Genomic DNA, 15,909 nt, shown 5'->3' on the forward strand with positions numbered 1-15,909 from the left:
TTGGAGATGTTTTTGAGATGATAAAACAAGGTTTTGCACAGGTGTTTTATATGGTCATGAAAGGTCAGGTGTGGGTCAAACCTAACTCCCAGATTAGTGACTGTGGAGGAGAGGGGGATGACCTGACCGTCGAAGGTGAGATGAGTTATGGAGGATGACTGAACCTGGTGTGGAGTGCCAACAAGGAGGGCTTCGGTTTTGCTACTGTTTAACTGGAGAAAGTTGTTGCTCATCCACACCTTTATCTCCCCAAGACAGGCGGTGAGACATGACATGGCTGCAGAGGGGCTTGGGGCAGCTTTGATGTAGAGCTGTGTATCGTCGGCATAACAGTGGAAAGACATCCTATGTCTGCTGATGACACGACCGAGGGGGAGCATGTAAATAATGAAGAGGATGGGGCCGAGGACCGACCCTTGTGGAACACCACAGGAGACAGGGAGCAGTCTGGACTTGCATCTTCCCAGTGAGACATATTCAGTTCTGCCTGAAAGGTAGACGAGAGAGGAGGATGGAGTGGTTGATAGTGTCGAAGGCGGCGCTGAGGTCAAGGAGGATGAGGATGGAGAGGAAGCCAGAGTCAGCAGAGAGAAGTATGTCATTTGTGATTTTCAATGGGGCGGTTTCTGTGCTGTGTTTTGAACGGAAGCCGGATTGGAAGGGTTCGTAGAGATTATGGAGATTGAGGTGGGACTTGAGTTGTGATGCAACAGCTCTCTCAAGGACTTTGGACAGGTAGGGGAGGTTGGAGATGGGCCGGTAGTTGTTGGGGATGTCGGGGTCAAGACCAGGTTTTTTCAGCACGGGGGTGACAGCAGCGATCTTGAGTGTGGGGGGTATGAGACCAGAGGACAGTGAGGAGTTGATGATGTTGGTGATGAGAGGGGAGAGTGAGGGGAGGCAGGCCTTGACTAAGGAAGAGGGGAGGGGGTCAAGGGCACAGGTGGAGGTTTTCATGCTGGAGAGTATGGAGGAGAGGTCCATTTCAGTGATTGAACTGAAGGAAGAGAGTGAGTGGCTTGGAAGTAGGGGAGAGTCATGTTGAGGGCTTGGGGGAGTGGTAGTGGGGGGGGGGGGGGCTGCCAGCTGGTTGTGTATTGCGATGATTTTGTCATTGACGAAGGATAGAAATGAGTTGCATTTGCTGGTGGTGAAGGAGGTGGAGATGGTGTCCATGGGCTTGAGGAGTTTGTTGATGGTGGAGAAAAGCGTTTTGGGGTTGTTGGAGCCAGATTGGATGATGGAGGAGTAGTGAGAGGAGCGAGCGGTGTTCAGGGCATCTTTATATTGTTGTTGGTGGAGTTTGAAGGCATCCAGGTGAACAGTAAGTCCAGTTTTGTTGGCAAGACGTTCCAGTTGACGGCCCTGCACTTTGAGGTGGCGAAGTCGGTCAGTGTACCAGGGGGCGGAGTGGGTGAAGGAGACGAGTTTGGATTTTTTGGGGGCGATGACGTCAAGACAGGAGGAGAGTGCATCATTATAGTAATTGACCAGGGCAGTGGGGGAGGCAGAGGCAGAGACGGTGGCAGCCAAGGTAGAGGAGAGCGAGGAGATGTTGATGGAGTTGATGTTCCGGAATGTTATGGTGCGATTCTGCTTAACATGGGGGGTGGGGATGTCTATGTCCAAGGTGATAGCCAGGTGGTCAGAGATGGTGAGGTCGATGCTGGTTAGATTGCTGATGGTAATGCCGGAGGTGCAGACCAGGTCAAGTGTGTGTCCTTTGTTATGGGTGGGAAAGTCGACATGTTGGGTGATGTTGAAGTAGTTAAAGATGTCCAGGAGTTCTGTAGAAGTTGTGGAGTCAGATGAGTCGACGTGTATGTTAAAATCACCGAGTAGCAGAATGGATGGAGAGATGGCGCAAAGTTGTGTGAGAAATTCAGACAGGTCAGAAGGGAAAGCAGGGTTAGGTTTTGGGGGGCGGTAAATGACTGCAGTAACCAGGGGTTTGGGACCAGACAGTTTAAAACTTCAAAAGTTGAAAACTTCTCTCGCTGACTCGTACCTCTGACAGGACAATGAAATATGGTCCACGGTTTCTTCTTCTCCACAAAATGTACACTTTCCATTATTATGCTTTCTAATAACATAGAGGGAACTGTTCAGACCAGTATGGCCATTCCTTAGTCTTGTCATAATCGTCTCCTCTTTTCTAGTTTGTCCACTAGATCCTCCCCTCCCAACCAATGGTTTATTTTTAAACACATATCTTCCTTTACTCCCTTTATTACATTCGTTCTGACATATCTTTTTGATTTGTCCCTTAATCACCACTTTAGCTTCTGACTTACTTATATTTACATTAACATTATTTCTCCCACTCTTCAAAGCCCTTTTTGCTGCTTTATCCGCCTTCTCATTGCCATCGACTCCATCATGGACCCACACTAAATGAACCGCTATCCGCATTTGATGGATTCTTAAAAATGATTGTAGTATTTCAAACAGTAAATCCTCTCTGCTTCTGGAGTGGCAACATGTCAAACTCGTTAGCACTGCACATGAGTCTGATGCAATCACCACTCTCTCTGGCCTGACCTCCTCTACCCACTGTAACGCAATAACTATACGGCCATCATCATGGCCATCATCATGTAAACACAGATAAATCATCACTGAGTCTCTTCCCACACTCATAATGGAATTCTAGGATCACTGCTACTGCTGCTGTTCTACCAGTTTTAGGGTCTTTAGATCCATAAATCTGTATTTAATTGTGGTAACTGCATGTATGACTTGAAGATCTTACAGTTTCCTCAACGTTCATCTCTCATCAGTTCAAGGAGGTCAAGATCTATTCCAGGCTGTGGCAGTAACCAAAGAGGAACAGCTGGACCACAGCTGGAGAATAACTCCTATAACCTAATTCACTAGCCTTCTTCTTAACAACCCAACCAAAGCTCTTTGTTGGCCTGTTGTCATGTTCCCAGCATGGCTCAATTGCACTTATTGTTGGATGGTTGTTATATCCTTGTAAACTGACCAAATATGTCATCATGATCTGTATTCTTCTCAACTCCAACAGCATTTCCCCCATTTCTACCTGCAATGCCGGCACAGATGTTGTTTTAAAGACCCCACTACATATTCTTGACACTTGTATTACATCCAGTTTTCCCAACAAGGTTTTAGATTCCGACCTATATTCCACACAGCCATAGTCTAGAACTGATCTTGGGCGACTGTGGCTAAGTGGAGTGCAGGGCCGTCCTTCAATCAGAGGAGCGGCGGTTTGATCCCCGACTCCGCTAGGAGCATGTCGATGTGTCCTTGAGCAAGACACTTAACCCTTAAATTGCTGGTCTTTAAGTTTGGATGTCTTTTTATATATTGAACTATGTTATTATTATAATTGAAGATATAAGATTGGGCATATTTTAGTTCTTGGATGTCATATTTATTTAAACATTTATATAAATAAATATATGTGAAGATAGCGTCATTTCTAAATATCCCTTTCTTGTTCTTGGAAGTTGTAGCTCTTCTTCTGTCTCCTCTTTCAGACTCTGATAATCAATCAAATGGAAATAATATAAGTTATTTATTCTTTCTGTGCGGCCCGGTACCATATGACCCACGGACTGGTGGATGGGATCCGCTGCTCTATGTCATATGGTCACCATTCTGTCCCCCCTCCCCTCAGGTCCCTCCTCCTCCAGTCCTAGTTTGCTGACTCAGAGTGTGTCTCTGGAGCCGTCCTGCTCTCCGTGCGGCCACCAGGGGGCGCTAGACGCCGACGCTCCCCAGGGGTCCAGCTCCTTGTCATCAGGCCCCGCCTCCCTGGAAGGAGGGGCGGAGCTAACAGAGCCCCGCGGCTCCGCTAACAGGCTACCGCTGGTCAACGACTCTGGGCCGCCAGAGCTGCCAGCTACCACAATAACACCACCGAGCAAGAGCAGACCGCCGCTGCCCGGACCCAAACCTCAGGGTAACAAACTCTATTTAAATTTGAATATTTACATTTATTTAAAGACATGATCGATGACACGTATTGATCCTCCACAGTCCCCCCGAAGCCCCCCCACCTCCAGCAGCAGGCGGGGGTGTCGAGGCCACGCCTCCGGGTGCCTGACAAGCCCCTCCCCCCTCCCCCGCCCTGCAGACCCCTCCCAGCGGACCCCCGGGGAGTACGGAATCCGCCCACTCGCGAAGATGGCACCGCCTCCCCCACCTGCGTCCTGTCACTCATCGAGAAGTTTGAGCGGTGAGTTGTGATTGGTCAGAGGAGGAAGTGATGTCATCATTAAAGGCTTAAATGAGATGTTATTGTGTGTGTGTGTGTGTGTGTGTGTGCAGCGAGCAGATCATCGTGGTTCCTGACATCACCGGGGGGGCTCTGTGTCCCCGCCTCCCCAACCCCCCCTCCTCCTCCCGACCTTCATCACCACCATCGTCGTCATCACCCACCCCTCCCCCACTGGATGAGGAGCCGCCCTCTGAGCTCAAAGGTCATGATGACATCACACTGGGGGGTGACGATGATGAAGATGATGATGATGATGAGCTGGCGGCTGCGTGTCGTGACGACCTGCACCAGAAGCGTCTCTCCATGGAGTCGGGTTACAGCGCCTCAGAGAAACACCCGGAGGATGACGTGGTTGCCGTGGAGATGAGAGAGCAGCCGCCGCTCCTCGACCAATCAGAGCTCCCCTCGGAGCGTCTGTCCCTCCCCTCCTCGCAGACGGAGGGCAAGCTGGCCAATCGGGACAGTGGCATCGACAGCATCAGCTCTCCGTCACACAGTGAGGAGCTCTGCTTCGCCGGCGTGGATGATGGGGGCGTGGCTTATCCCTGCAGCCCCGCCCTCGTGCCCCGCCTCTCCAGCTCGTCCTCGTACGCGGGGGAGGCACAGGGGGGCGGGGCCAGGGGGAGGAGGGAGTACTCTGAGGAGGGAGACAGCGACCTGGAGGAGGAGGAGGCGGAGCTGACACTGGTGCTGCCCCACCCCAAGACTGACAGACAGGACTCTGTTGAGGTGAGACAAGAAGTGACACCTACAGGCTCCGTTCACACCTGGTGACACACTGAGGACACCTGTCAGCGTGCCCGCGTGTCTGTGTGTCTACAGGTCTACATGTCCTCGTGTCTACGTGGTCGCGTGTCTACGTGTCTGTGTGTCTTTCTGTCTACATGTCCGTGTGTCTATGTGTCTGTGTCCACGTGTCTTTGTGTCTACATGTCCACGTGTCTGTGTGTCTACATGTCCGCGTGTCCGTGTGTCTACATGTCTGCGTGTCCGTGTGTCTACGTGTCCGCGTGTCCGTGTGTCTACATGTCCGCGTGTCTGTGTGTCTGTGTGTCCACGTGTCTTTGTGTCTACATGTCCGCGTGTCTGTGTGTCCGCGTGTCCATGTGTCTACATGTCCGCGTGTCTATGTGTCTGTGTGTCCACGTGTCTTTGTGTCTACATGTCCATGTGTCTGTGTGTCTACATGTCCGTGTGTCTCTGTGTCCGCGTGTCTGCGTGTCCGTGTGTCTACGTGTCTGCGTGTCTGCGTGTCTATGTGTCCGCGTGTCTGCGTGTGTCTATGTGTCTGCGTGTCTACATGTCCGCGTGTCTATGTGTCCGCGTATCCGTGTGTCTATGTGTCCGCGTGTCCGTGTGTCTACGTGTCTGCGTGTCTACGTGTCCGCGTGTCCGTGTGTCTATGTGTCTGCGTGTCCGTGTGTCTACGTGTCCGTGTGTCTACGTGTCTGCGTGTCTTCGTGTCCGTGTGTCTATGTGTCCGCGTGTCCGTGTGTCCGCGTGTCTATGTGTCCGCGTGTCTGTGTGTCTACGTGTCTGCGTGTCCGCGTGTCAATGTGTCTGCGTGTCCGTGTGTCTACGTGTCTGCGTGTCTACATGTCCGCGTGTCTATGTGTCCGCGTGTCTGCGTGTCCGTGGGTCTATGTGTCCGCGTGTCCATGTGTCTACATGTCCGCGTGTCTATGTGTCTGTGTGTCCACGTGTCTTTGTGTCTACATGTCCATGTGTCTGTGTGTCTACATGTCCGTGTGTCTATGTGTCCGCGTGTCTGCGTGTCCGTGTGTCTACGTGTCTGCGTGTCTGCGTGTCTATGTGTCCGCGTGTCTGCGTGTGTCTATGTGTCTGCGTGTCTGCGTGTCTACATGTCCGCGTGTCTATGTGTCCGCGTGTCCGTGTGTCCGTGTGTCTATGTGTCCGCGTGTCCGTGTGTCTACGTGTCTGCGTGTCTGCGTGTCCGTGTGTCTATGTGTCTGCGTGTCCGTGTGTCTACGTGTCTGCGTGTCTTCGTGTCCGTGTGTCTGCGTGTCCGTGTGTCTGCGTGTCCGTGTGTCTACGTTTCTGCGTGTCTGCGTGTCTGTGTGTCCGTGTGTCTGCGTGTCTGTGTCCGCGTGTCTGCGTGTCCGTGTGTCTATGTGTCCGCGTGTCCGTGTGTCTATGTGTCCGCGTGTCCTTGTGTCTGCGTGTCTACATGTCCTTGTGTCTGCGTGTCCGTGTGTCTACGTGTCTGCGTGTCTGCATGTCCGCGTGTCTATGTGTCCGCGTGTCTGCGTGTCCGTGTGTCTACGTGTCTGCGTGTCCGCGTGTCTATGTGTCCGTGTGTCTACGTGTCCGTGTGTCTGCGTGTCCGTGTGTCTGCGTGTCTACGTGTCTGCGTGTCCGTGTGTCCGCGTGTCCGTGTGTCTATGTGTCCGCGTGTCCGTGTGTCTGCGTGTCTGTGTGTCTATGTGTCTGCGTGTCCGTGTGTCCACGTGTCTTTGTGTCTACATGTCCACGTGTCCGTGTGTCTACGTGTCTGCGTGTCTACGTGTCCGCGTATCTATGTGTCCGCGTGTCTGCGTGTCCGCGTGTCTACGTGTCTGCGTGTCCGTGTGTCTATGTGTCCGCGTGTCCGTGTGTCTATGTGTCCGCGTGTCTGCGTGTCCGTGTGTCTGCGTGTCCGTGTGTCTATGTGTCCGCGTGTCCGTGTGTCTATGTGTCCGCGTGTCCTTGTGTCTGCGTGTCTACATGTCCTTGTGTCTGCGTGTCCGTGTGTCTACGTGTCTGCGTGTCTGCATGTCCGCGTGTCTATGTGTCCGCGTGTCTGCGTGTCCGTGTGTCTACGTGTCTGTGTGTCTACATGTCCGTGTGTCTATGTGTCCGCGTGTCTACGTGTCCGTGTGTCTACATGTCCGCGTGTCCGTGTGTCTACGTGTCTGTGTGTCTACATGTCCGTGTGTCTATGTGTCCGCGTGTCTACGTGTCCGTGTGTCTGTGTCTGCGTGTCCGTGTGTCTATGTGTCCGCGTGTCCATGTGTCTGCGTGTCTACGTGTCCGCGTGTCTACGTGTCTGCGTGTCTATGTGTCCGTGTGTCTACGTGTCTGCGTGTCTTCGTGTCCGTGTGTCTATGTGTCCGCGTGTCCGTGTGTCCGCGTGTCTATGTGTCCGCGTGTCTGTGTGTCTACGTGTCTGCGTGTCCGCGTGTCCATGTGTCTGCGTGTCCGTGTGTCTACGTGTCTGCGTGTCTGCATGTCCGCGTGTCTATGTGTCCGCGTGTCTGCGTGTCCGTGTGTCTACGTGTCTGTGTGTCTACATGTCCGTGTGTCTATGTGTCCGCGTGTCTACGTGTCCGTGTGTCTACATGTCCGCGTGTCCGTGTGTCTACGTGTCTGTGTGTCTACATGTCCGTGTGTCTATGTGTCCGCGTGTCTACGTGTCCGTGTGTCTGTGTCTGCGTGTCCGTGTGTCTATGTGTCCGCGTGTCCATGTGTCTGCGTGTCTACGTGTCCGCGTGTCTACGTGTCTGCGTGTCTATGTGTCCGTGTGTCTACGTGTCTGCGTGTCTTCGTGTCCGTGTGTCTATGTGTCCGCGTGTCCGTGTGTCCGCGTGTCTATGTGTCCGCGTGTCTGTGTGTCTACGTGTCTGCGTGTCCGCGTGTCCATGTGTCTGCGTGTCCGTGTGTCTACGTGTCTGCGTGTCTACATGTCCGCGTGTCTATGTGTCCGCGTGTCTGCGTGTCCGTGGGTCTATGTGTCCGCGTGTCCATGTGTCTACATGTCCGCGTGTCTATGTGTCTGTGTGTCCACGTGTCTTTGTGTCTACATGTCCATGTGTCTGTGTGTCTACATGTCCGTGTGTCTATGTGTCCGCGTGTCTGCGTGTCCGTGTGTCTACGTGTCTGCGTGTCTGCGTGTCTATGTGTCCGCGTGTCTGCGTGTGTCTATGTGTCTGCGTGTCTGCGTGTCTACATGTCCGCGTGTCTATGTGTCCGTGTGTCCGTGTGTCTATGTGTCCGCGTGTCCGTGTGTCTACGTGTCTGCGTGTCTGCGTGTCCGCGTGTCCGTGTGTCTATGTGTCTGCGTGTCCGTGTGTCTACGTGTCTGCGTGTCTTCGTGTCCGTGTGTCTGCGTGTCCGTGTGTCTGCGTGTCCGTGTGTCTACGTGTCTACGTTTCTGCGTGTCTGTGTGTCCGTGTGTCTGCGTGTCTGTGTCCGCGTGTCCTTGTGTCTGCGTGTCTACATGTCCTTGTGTCTGCGTGTCCGTGTGTCTACGTGTCTGCGTGTCTGCATGTCCGCGTGTCTATGTGTCCGCGTGTCTGCGTGTCCGTGTGTCTACGTGTCTGCGTGTCCGCGTGTCTATGTGTCCGTGTGTCTACGTGTCCGCGTGTCTGCGTGTCCGTGTGTCTGCGTGTCCGTGTGTCTGCGTGTCTGCGTGTCCGTGTGTCCGCGTGTCCGTGTGTCTATGTGTCCGCGTGTCCGTGTGTCTGCGTGTCTGTGTGTCTATGTGTCTGCGTGTCCGTGTGTCCACGTGTCTTTGTGTCTACATGTCCACGTGTCCGTGTGTCTACGTGTCTGCGTGTCTACGTGTCCGCGTATCTATGTGTCCGCGTGTCTGCGTGTCCGCGTGTCTACGTGTCTGCGTGTCCGTGTGTCTATGTGTCCGCGTGTCCGTGTGTCTATGTGTCCGCGTGTCTGCGTGTCCGTGTGTCTGCGTGTCCGTGTGTCTATGTGTCCGCGTGTCCGTGTGTCTATGTGTCCGCGTGTCCTTGTGTCTGCGTGTCTACATGTCCTTGTGTCTGCGTGTCCGTGTGTCTACGTGTCTGCGTGTCTGCATGTCCGCGTGTCTATGTGTCCGCGTGTCTGCGTGTCCGTGTGTCTACGTGTCTGTGTGTCTACATGTCCGTGTGTCTATGTGTCCGCGTGTCTACGTGTCCGTGTGTCTACATGTCCGCGTGTCCGTGTGTCTACGTGTCTGTGTGTCTACATGTCCGTGTGTCTATGTGTCCGCGTGTCTACGTGTCCGTGTGTCTGTGTCTGCGTGTCCGTGTGTCTATGTGTCCGCGTGTCCATGTGTCTGCGTGTCTACGTGTCCGCGTGTCTATGTGTCCGCGTGTCCGTGTGTCTACGTGTCTGCGTGTCTACGTGTCCGCGTGTCTGCGTGTCCGTGTGTCTACGTGTCTGCGTGTCCGTGTGTCTATGTGTCCGCGTGTCTGCGTGTCTGTGTGTCTACGTGTCTGCATGTCTACATGTCCGCGTGTCTGCGTGTCCGGTGTGTCCGGTGTGTCTGCGTGTCCGTGTGTCTATGTGTCCGCGTGTCCGTGTGTCTGTGTGTCCGTGTGTCTGCGTGTCTGTGTCCGCGTGTCTGCGTGTCCGTGTGTCTATGTGTCCGCGTGTCTACGTGTCCGTGTGTCTGTGTCTGCGTGTCCGTGTGTCTATGTGTCCGCGTGTCCATGTGTCTGCGTGTCTACGTGTCCGCGTGTCTATGTGTCCGCGTGTCCGTGTGTCTACGTGTCTGCGTGTCTACGTGTCTGCGTGTCCGTGTGTCTACGTGTCTGCGTGTCCGTGTGTCTATGTGTCCGCGTGTCTGCGTGTCCGTGTGTCTGCGTGTCTGCGTGTCCGTGTGTCTGTGTGTCTACATGTACGTGTGTCAATGTGTCTATGTGTCTGCGTGTCTACATGTCCTTGTGTCTGCGTGTCTACATGTCCTTGTGTCTGCGTGTCCGCGTTTCCGCGTGTCTGCGTGTCCGTGTGTCTGCGTGTCTACGTGTCTGCGTGTCCGCGTGTCCGTGTGTCTATGTGTCCGCGTGTCCGTGTGTCTATGTGTCCGCGTGTCCGTGTGTCTGCGTGTCTGTGTCCGCGTGTCCGCGTTTCCGCGTGTCTGCGTGTCCGTGTGTCTGCGTGTCTACGTGTCTGCGTGTCCGCGTGTCCGTGTGTCTATGTGTCCGCGTGTCCGTGTGTCTATGTGTCCGCGTGTCCGTGTGTCTGCGTGTCTGTGTCCGCGTGTCCGTGTGTCTATGTGTCTGCGTGTCTGTGTGTCCACGTGTCTTTGTGTCTACATGTCCACGTGTCTGTGTGTCTACATGTCCGTGTGTCTATGTGTCCGCGTGTCTGTGTGTCCGCGTGTCTGCGTGTCTTCGTGTCCGTGTGTCTATGTGTCCGCGTGTCCGTGTGTCTGCGTGTCCGTGTGTCTGCGTGTCCGTGTGTCTACGTTTCCGCGTGTCTATGTGTCCGTGTGTCTGCGTGTCTGTGTCCGCGTGTCTGCGTGTCCGTGTGTCTATGTGTCCGCGTGTCCGTGTGTCTGCGTGTCCGTGTGTCTGCGTGTCCGTGTGTCTACGTGTCTACGTTTCCGCGTGTCTGTGTGTCTGCGTGTCTGTGTCTATGTGTCTATGTGTCCGCGTGTCCGTGTGTCTATGTGTCCGCGTGTCCGCGTGTCCTTGTGTCTGCGTGTCTACATGTCCTTGTGTCTGCGTGTCCGTGTGTCTACGTGTCTGCGTGTCTGCATGTCCGCGTGTCTATGTGTCCGCGTGTCCGTGTGTCTACGTGTCTGTGTGTCTACATGTCCGTGTGTCTATGTGTCCGCGTGTCTACGTGTCCGTGTGTCTACATGTCCGCGTGTCCGTGTGTCTACGTGTCTGTGTGTCTACATGTCCGTGTGTCTATGTGTCCGCGTGTCTACGTGTCCGTGTGTCTACGTGTCTGCGTGTCCGTGTGTCTGTGTCTGCGTGTCTACATGTCTACATGTCCGCGTGTCCGTGTGTCTATGTGTCTGCGTGTCTACATGTCTACATGTCCGCGTGTCCGTGTGTCTACGTGTCCACGTGTCTTTGTGTCTACATGTCCACGTGTCTGTGTGTCTACATGTCCGTGTGTCTATGTGTCCGCGTGTCTGCGTGTCTGCGTGTCTTCGTGTCCGTGTGTCCGCGTGTCCGTGTGTCTGCGTGTCCGTGTGTCTGCGTGTCCGTGTGTCTATGTGTCCGCGTGTCCGTGTGTCTGCGTGTCCGTGTGTCTGCGTGTCCGTGTGTCTACGTGTCTACGTTTCCGCGTGTCTACATGTCCTTGTGTCTGCGTGTCTACATGTCCTTGTGTCTGCGTGTCTGCGTGTCCGTGTGTCTGCGTGTCTACGTGTCTGTGTGTCTACATGTCCGTGTGTCTATGTGTCCGCGTGTCTACGTGTCCGTGTGTCTACGTGTCTGCGTGTCCGTGTGTCTGTGTCTGCGTGTCCGTGTGTCTACGTGTCTGCGTGTCTACATGTCTACATGTCCGCGTGTCCGTGTGTCTACGTGTCTGCGTGTCTACATGTCTACATGTCCGCGTGTCCGTGTGTCTACGTGTCTGTGTGTCTACATGTCCGTGTGTCTATGTGTCCGCGTGTCTACGTGTCCGTGTGTCTACATGTCTGCGTGTCCGTGTGTCTGTGTCTGCGTGTCTGCGTGTCTACATGTCTGCGTGTCCATGTGTCTATGTGTCCGCGTGTCCGCGTGTCTGTGTCCACGTGTCTGTGTGTCTACATGTACGCGTGTCTATGTGTCCGTGTGTCTGTGTCCGCGTGTCTGCGTGTCTACATGTACGCGTGTCTATGTGTCCTCATTAAGGACCGCCTACTCCTCTATTGTTTTGATTTCTGCTTCTACTTTGGACAGCTGAGATACAGGAAGTCCAGTGTTGTGTCTCACATGTTCACGTTCATGTTTTAGGGTCTTTGTTTGTGGGTGTTTGCAGTCAATCAGCGCGCGCTGTCGGCTGCTAAACGCCACCATGGGCCTGACTGAACTAACCAGGAAACACGGGGTGAAGATCCCGCCGCTGTTCGGGTGTTCAGTGGAAGGAATCAGCCTGGCAGTGGGGGAGCTTGTTGGCCACAGCTGCGTGAAGTCCGCAGCGCGGATGAACAGCGCTGTGGTCATCTTTTTAGATAGTTTAGAAGCTGCGGAAGTGGTGTTGGAGAACGGGGTCGAGGTGGGTGAACACTTCCTGCCCGTTTACCCTCTCAGCTCACCAGCAGAAAGAGTTACTGTGTCCAACGTTCCTCCATTTATTAGAAACGATGACATAATCAGAGAGCTGTCCAAACATGGGAAGGTGGTGTCTCCGGTTAGGAGAGTGTCCTCTGGATTTAAATCTCCGCTGTTAAAGCACGTGGTGTCTCACAGGAGACATGTCCTCATGATCCCCAACAACAGGAGCAGAGTGGTCAACCTCAGTTTTAAAATCACAGTAGAGGACTTTGATTATGTCCTCTTTGCAAAGACTAATGATTTTAAATGTTACAGTTGTGGGAAAGAAGGACATCTGAGCAGAGCTTGTCCTGGGAAAACGGCTCAAATAAAGACCAGAACCAGAAAGGTACTGAGGAGGGCAGAGGGGACAAGCAGGACGGGCAAGAGGGAACAAGTGGAGCACAGGAGGTGAGGGTGGAGGAAACAAATGTGGCCCAAAAGGGGAGGGAGGAGGAGACAAGTAGAGCCCAGGAGGTGAGGGAGAGTACTGGAAGACAGGTGGAGTCAGGTAGTGAGGTAGACATGGAGGAAGACGAGGAGCAACTCAAAGCTCCTCAGCTGAAGAGGAAAAAGGAAGGAAACAGTGGAAACTCACAGGCCAAAAAAGTGTCAACGACAGGAAGTATAGGAACAGCTGAGTCTGAGTCCAGTCTGGAGGAGGACGCTGAGGCCAGTCTGGAGAAGGACTCTGAGTCCAGTCTGGAGGAGGACGCTGAGTCCAGTCTGGAGGAGGACGCTGAGTCCAGTCTGGAGGAGGACGCTGAGGCCAGTCTGGAGAAGGACTCTGAGTCCAGTCTGGAGGAGGACGCTGAGTCCAGTCTGGAGGAGGACTCTGAGTCCAGTCTGGAGGAGGACGCTGAGGCCAGTCTGGAGGAGGACGCTGAGTCCAGTCTGGAGGAGGACGCTGAGTCCAGTCTGGAGGAGGACTCTGAGTCCAGTCAGGAGGAGGACTCTGAGTCCAGTCTGGAGGAGGACTCTGAGTCCAGTCTGGAGGAGGACGCTGAGTCCAGTCAGGAGGAGGACACTGAGTCCAGTCAGGAGGAGGACTCTGAGTCCAGTCTGGAGGAGGACTCTGAATCCAGTCTGGAGGAGGACTCTGAGTCCAGTCAGGAGGAGGACTCTGAGTCCAGTCTGGAGGAGGACTCTGAGTCCAGTCTGGAGGAGGACGCTGAGTCCAGTCAGGAGGAGGACGCTGAGTCCAGTCAGGAGGAGGACTCTGAGTCCAGTCTGGAGGAGGACTCTGAGTCCAGTCTGGAGGAGGACGCTGAGTCCAGTCTGGAGGAGGACTCTGAATCCAGTCTGGAGGAGGACTCTGAGTCCAGTCTGGAGGAGGACGCTGAGTCCAGTCAGGAGGAGGACTCTGAGTCCAGTCAGGAGGAGGACGCTGAGTCCAGTCAGGAGGAGGACTCTGAGTCCAGTCTGGAGGAGGACGCTGAGTCCAGTCTGGAGGAGGACTCTGAATCCAGTCTGGAGGAGGACTCTGAGTCCAGTCTGGAGGAGGACGCTGAGTCCAGTCAGGAGGAGGACGCTGAGTCCAGTCAGGAGGAGGTCTCTGAGTCCAGTCAGGAGGAGGTCTCTGAGTCCAGTCTGGAGGAGGACGCTGAGTCCAGTCAGGAGGAGGTCTCTGAGTCCAGTCAGGAGGAGGACGCTGCTGCTGACAGTGAGCTCTCTGAGTGCAGGGCTGGCAGCTGTAGGAGCTCTGAAGGCTACAGTGTGGAGGAGATACAGGACTATCTGCTGAGGAGTAAGAATGTAAGAGGAGCTAAAGTGGAGGACTACATCTCTGACAAAGAGAAGCTCTTAAACTCTGTCAGAGCTCACATGAGGAGTAAAGACAGAGGAGGTCTCACAGAGCAGGAAGGCATCAGACTGAAGAAAATAGTTCAGATTTTAAAGAAAGAGCTGAACAAAGATGGAGCTAAGTGAGAATAAGGTCTCACAGTCTAAGGGCAAGTCAAAGACAAGTTTCTGTTTGTTGGTTTTTATTTATTTACCCGTTTTAAATGTAAAGAGACCGGAGCCCACATGCTCACACTGGCTGCTTCAGGAACCGCTGGTGAACGGAGCCAGGATGGACATCCAGGACGGCAGCATGCTGTGCTCCTCTGGGACCACCACCCTGAGGACACTGGTGGAGGTAGATGTTCCTGGACTAAGAGACGCACCTGCAGTGGCTTCTCTACTCGGGATGATTTCCATCCGGCAGAGCAGGAGGATCCTGAGCAGGTTGGCGGAGAGACTGACGGAGGACGAGGTCGAGATGCTGAAGGAGGACGACGGAGGAGAGGAAGCTCCTGACTCTACAGATCTATTTCCAGATCTAGGATTTATTCCAGAGCTGAATGGGGTCTCAGGACCATCATTCAGTGAAACAGAGTCTGAACTCTTGGACCTCCACACAGGGAACGGGTGTGAGAGCCGACGCTCTGAGGAGACAGAACATGAACATGAACAACATGCAGGATTCATGGAGAAACGGTGCAACAACGAAGCACAATGTTGTGTGTCTGAAGATGAACTAATATTCAACGCTCCTTGAATCACTGTGAAGAGAAACAGTTTTGATTGTTTTTTGTTTTGTTGGTTTGTGTCAAATTTATTGCCATGGCAACGCTTCTTTTAGTTTTTTTCATGTTGTTTTAAGAAAATAAAGGTTTCTAAAAATCAAATCTCTCTCTGTCTCTGTCTGTCTCTCTGTCTCTGTCTCTCTGTCTCTGTCCAGCTGTCTGTCCAGCAGAGGGTCTTCAACATTGCTAACGAGCTGCTGCACACAGAGATCGCCTACGTCTCTAAGCTCCACCTCCTCGACCAGGTGAGTCACCTGCTGCTCACCTGTCAGCTGAGTTCACTGGTTGCGATCAGGTTATATACACTATATATATATATATATATATATACACTATATATATATATATATATATATACATATATATATATGTATATATATATATATGTATATATATATATATATATATACATATATATATATATACATATATATATATATATACATATATATATACATATACATATATATATACATATATATATATATATACATATATATATATGTATATATATATATATGTATATATATATATATATATACACATATATATACATATATATGTGTATATATATATATATAGTGTATATATATATATATAGTGTATATACATATAGTATATACACTATATGTATATATATGTATATAGTGTATATATATATACATATACACATATATATATGTATATACAGTATATATACAATATACAGTGTATATAGTGTATATATATATATATATATATACACTATACAAGCTTACAGATCACCTGATCAACGAAAAGGTGGCGTCTGTCCTACACACCTGGTTACCATGGCAGCCTGTCTCTCTCCTCCTGCAGGTGTTCTGTGCTCGACTCCTGGAGGAGGCTCGGTCTCGCTCCTCCTTCCCCTCTGACATCGTCCAGGGAATCTTCTCTAACATCTGCTCCATCTACTGCTTCCATCAGCAGTTCCTCCTGCCGGCCCTCCAGAAACGCATGGAGGAGTGGTGAGAGCCTCCTCCTCCTCTCCTCCTGCTGGTTCTCCTCCTCCTCTTCCTCCTCCTCCTACTGGTTCTCCTCTTGTTGGTTCTCCTCCTCTCCTCCTCCCCCTCCTCCTCTCCTCCACCCCATCCTCATCCTC

General features: G+C 52.6%; 1 protein-coding gene across 4 annotated transcripts in view; it reads left to right on the forward strand.

The window, feature by feature from the left end:
• The window catches only part of fgd1 (FYVE, RhoGEF and PH domain containing 1), a 42,694-nt gene that overhangs the window by 5,584 nt on the left and 21,201 nt on the right, over positions 1-15,909 (forward strand). For 3 of the 4 annotated variants that reach the window (XR_012947483.1, XM_076076374.1, XM_076076375.1), the window contains exons 2-6: positions 3,647-3,931; positions 4,009-4,207; positions 4,300-4,978; positions 14,945-15,034; positions 15,627-15,775. Coding sequence is in view for 3 of the 4 variants with exons in the window: in XM_076076374.1 (XP_075932489.1) it covers positions 3,647-3,931; positions 4,009-4,207; positions 4,300-4,978; positions 14,945-15,034; positions 15,627-15,775 (1,402 nt within the window). In the remaining variant the exon portion in view is untranslated. The remainder of the gene's footprint in view (positions 1-3,646; positions 3,932-4,008; positions 4,208-4,299; positions 4,979-14,944; positions 15,035-15,626; positions 15,776-15,909) is intronic. The other variant, XM_076076376.1, reaches the window with a different exon arrangement.

This window comes from Anarhichas minor, unplaced genomic scaffold, assembly GCF_050575085.1.
Source record: "Anarhichas minor isolate MPS153535 unplaced genomic scaffold, ASM5057508v1 ptg000056l, whole genome shotgun sequence".
Lineage (NCBI taxonomy): Eukaryota > Metazoa > Chordata > Actinopteri > Perciformes > Anarhichadidae > Anarhichas > Anarhichas minor.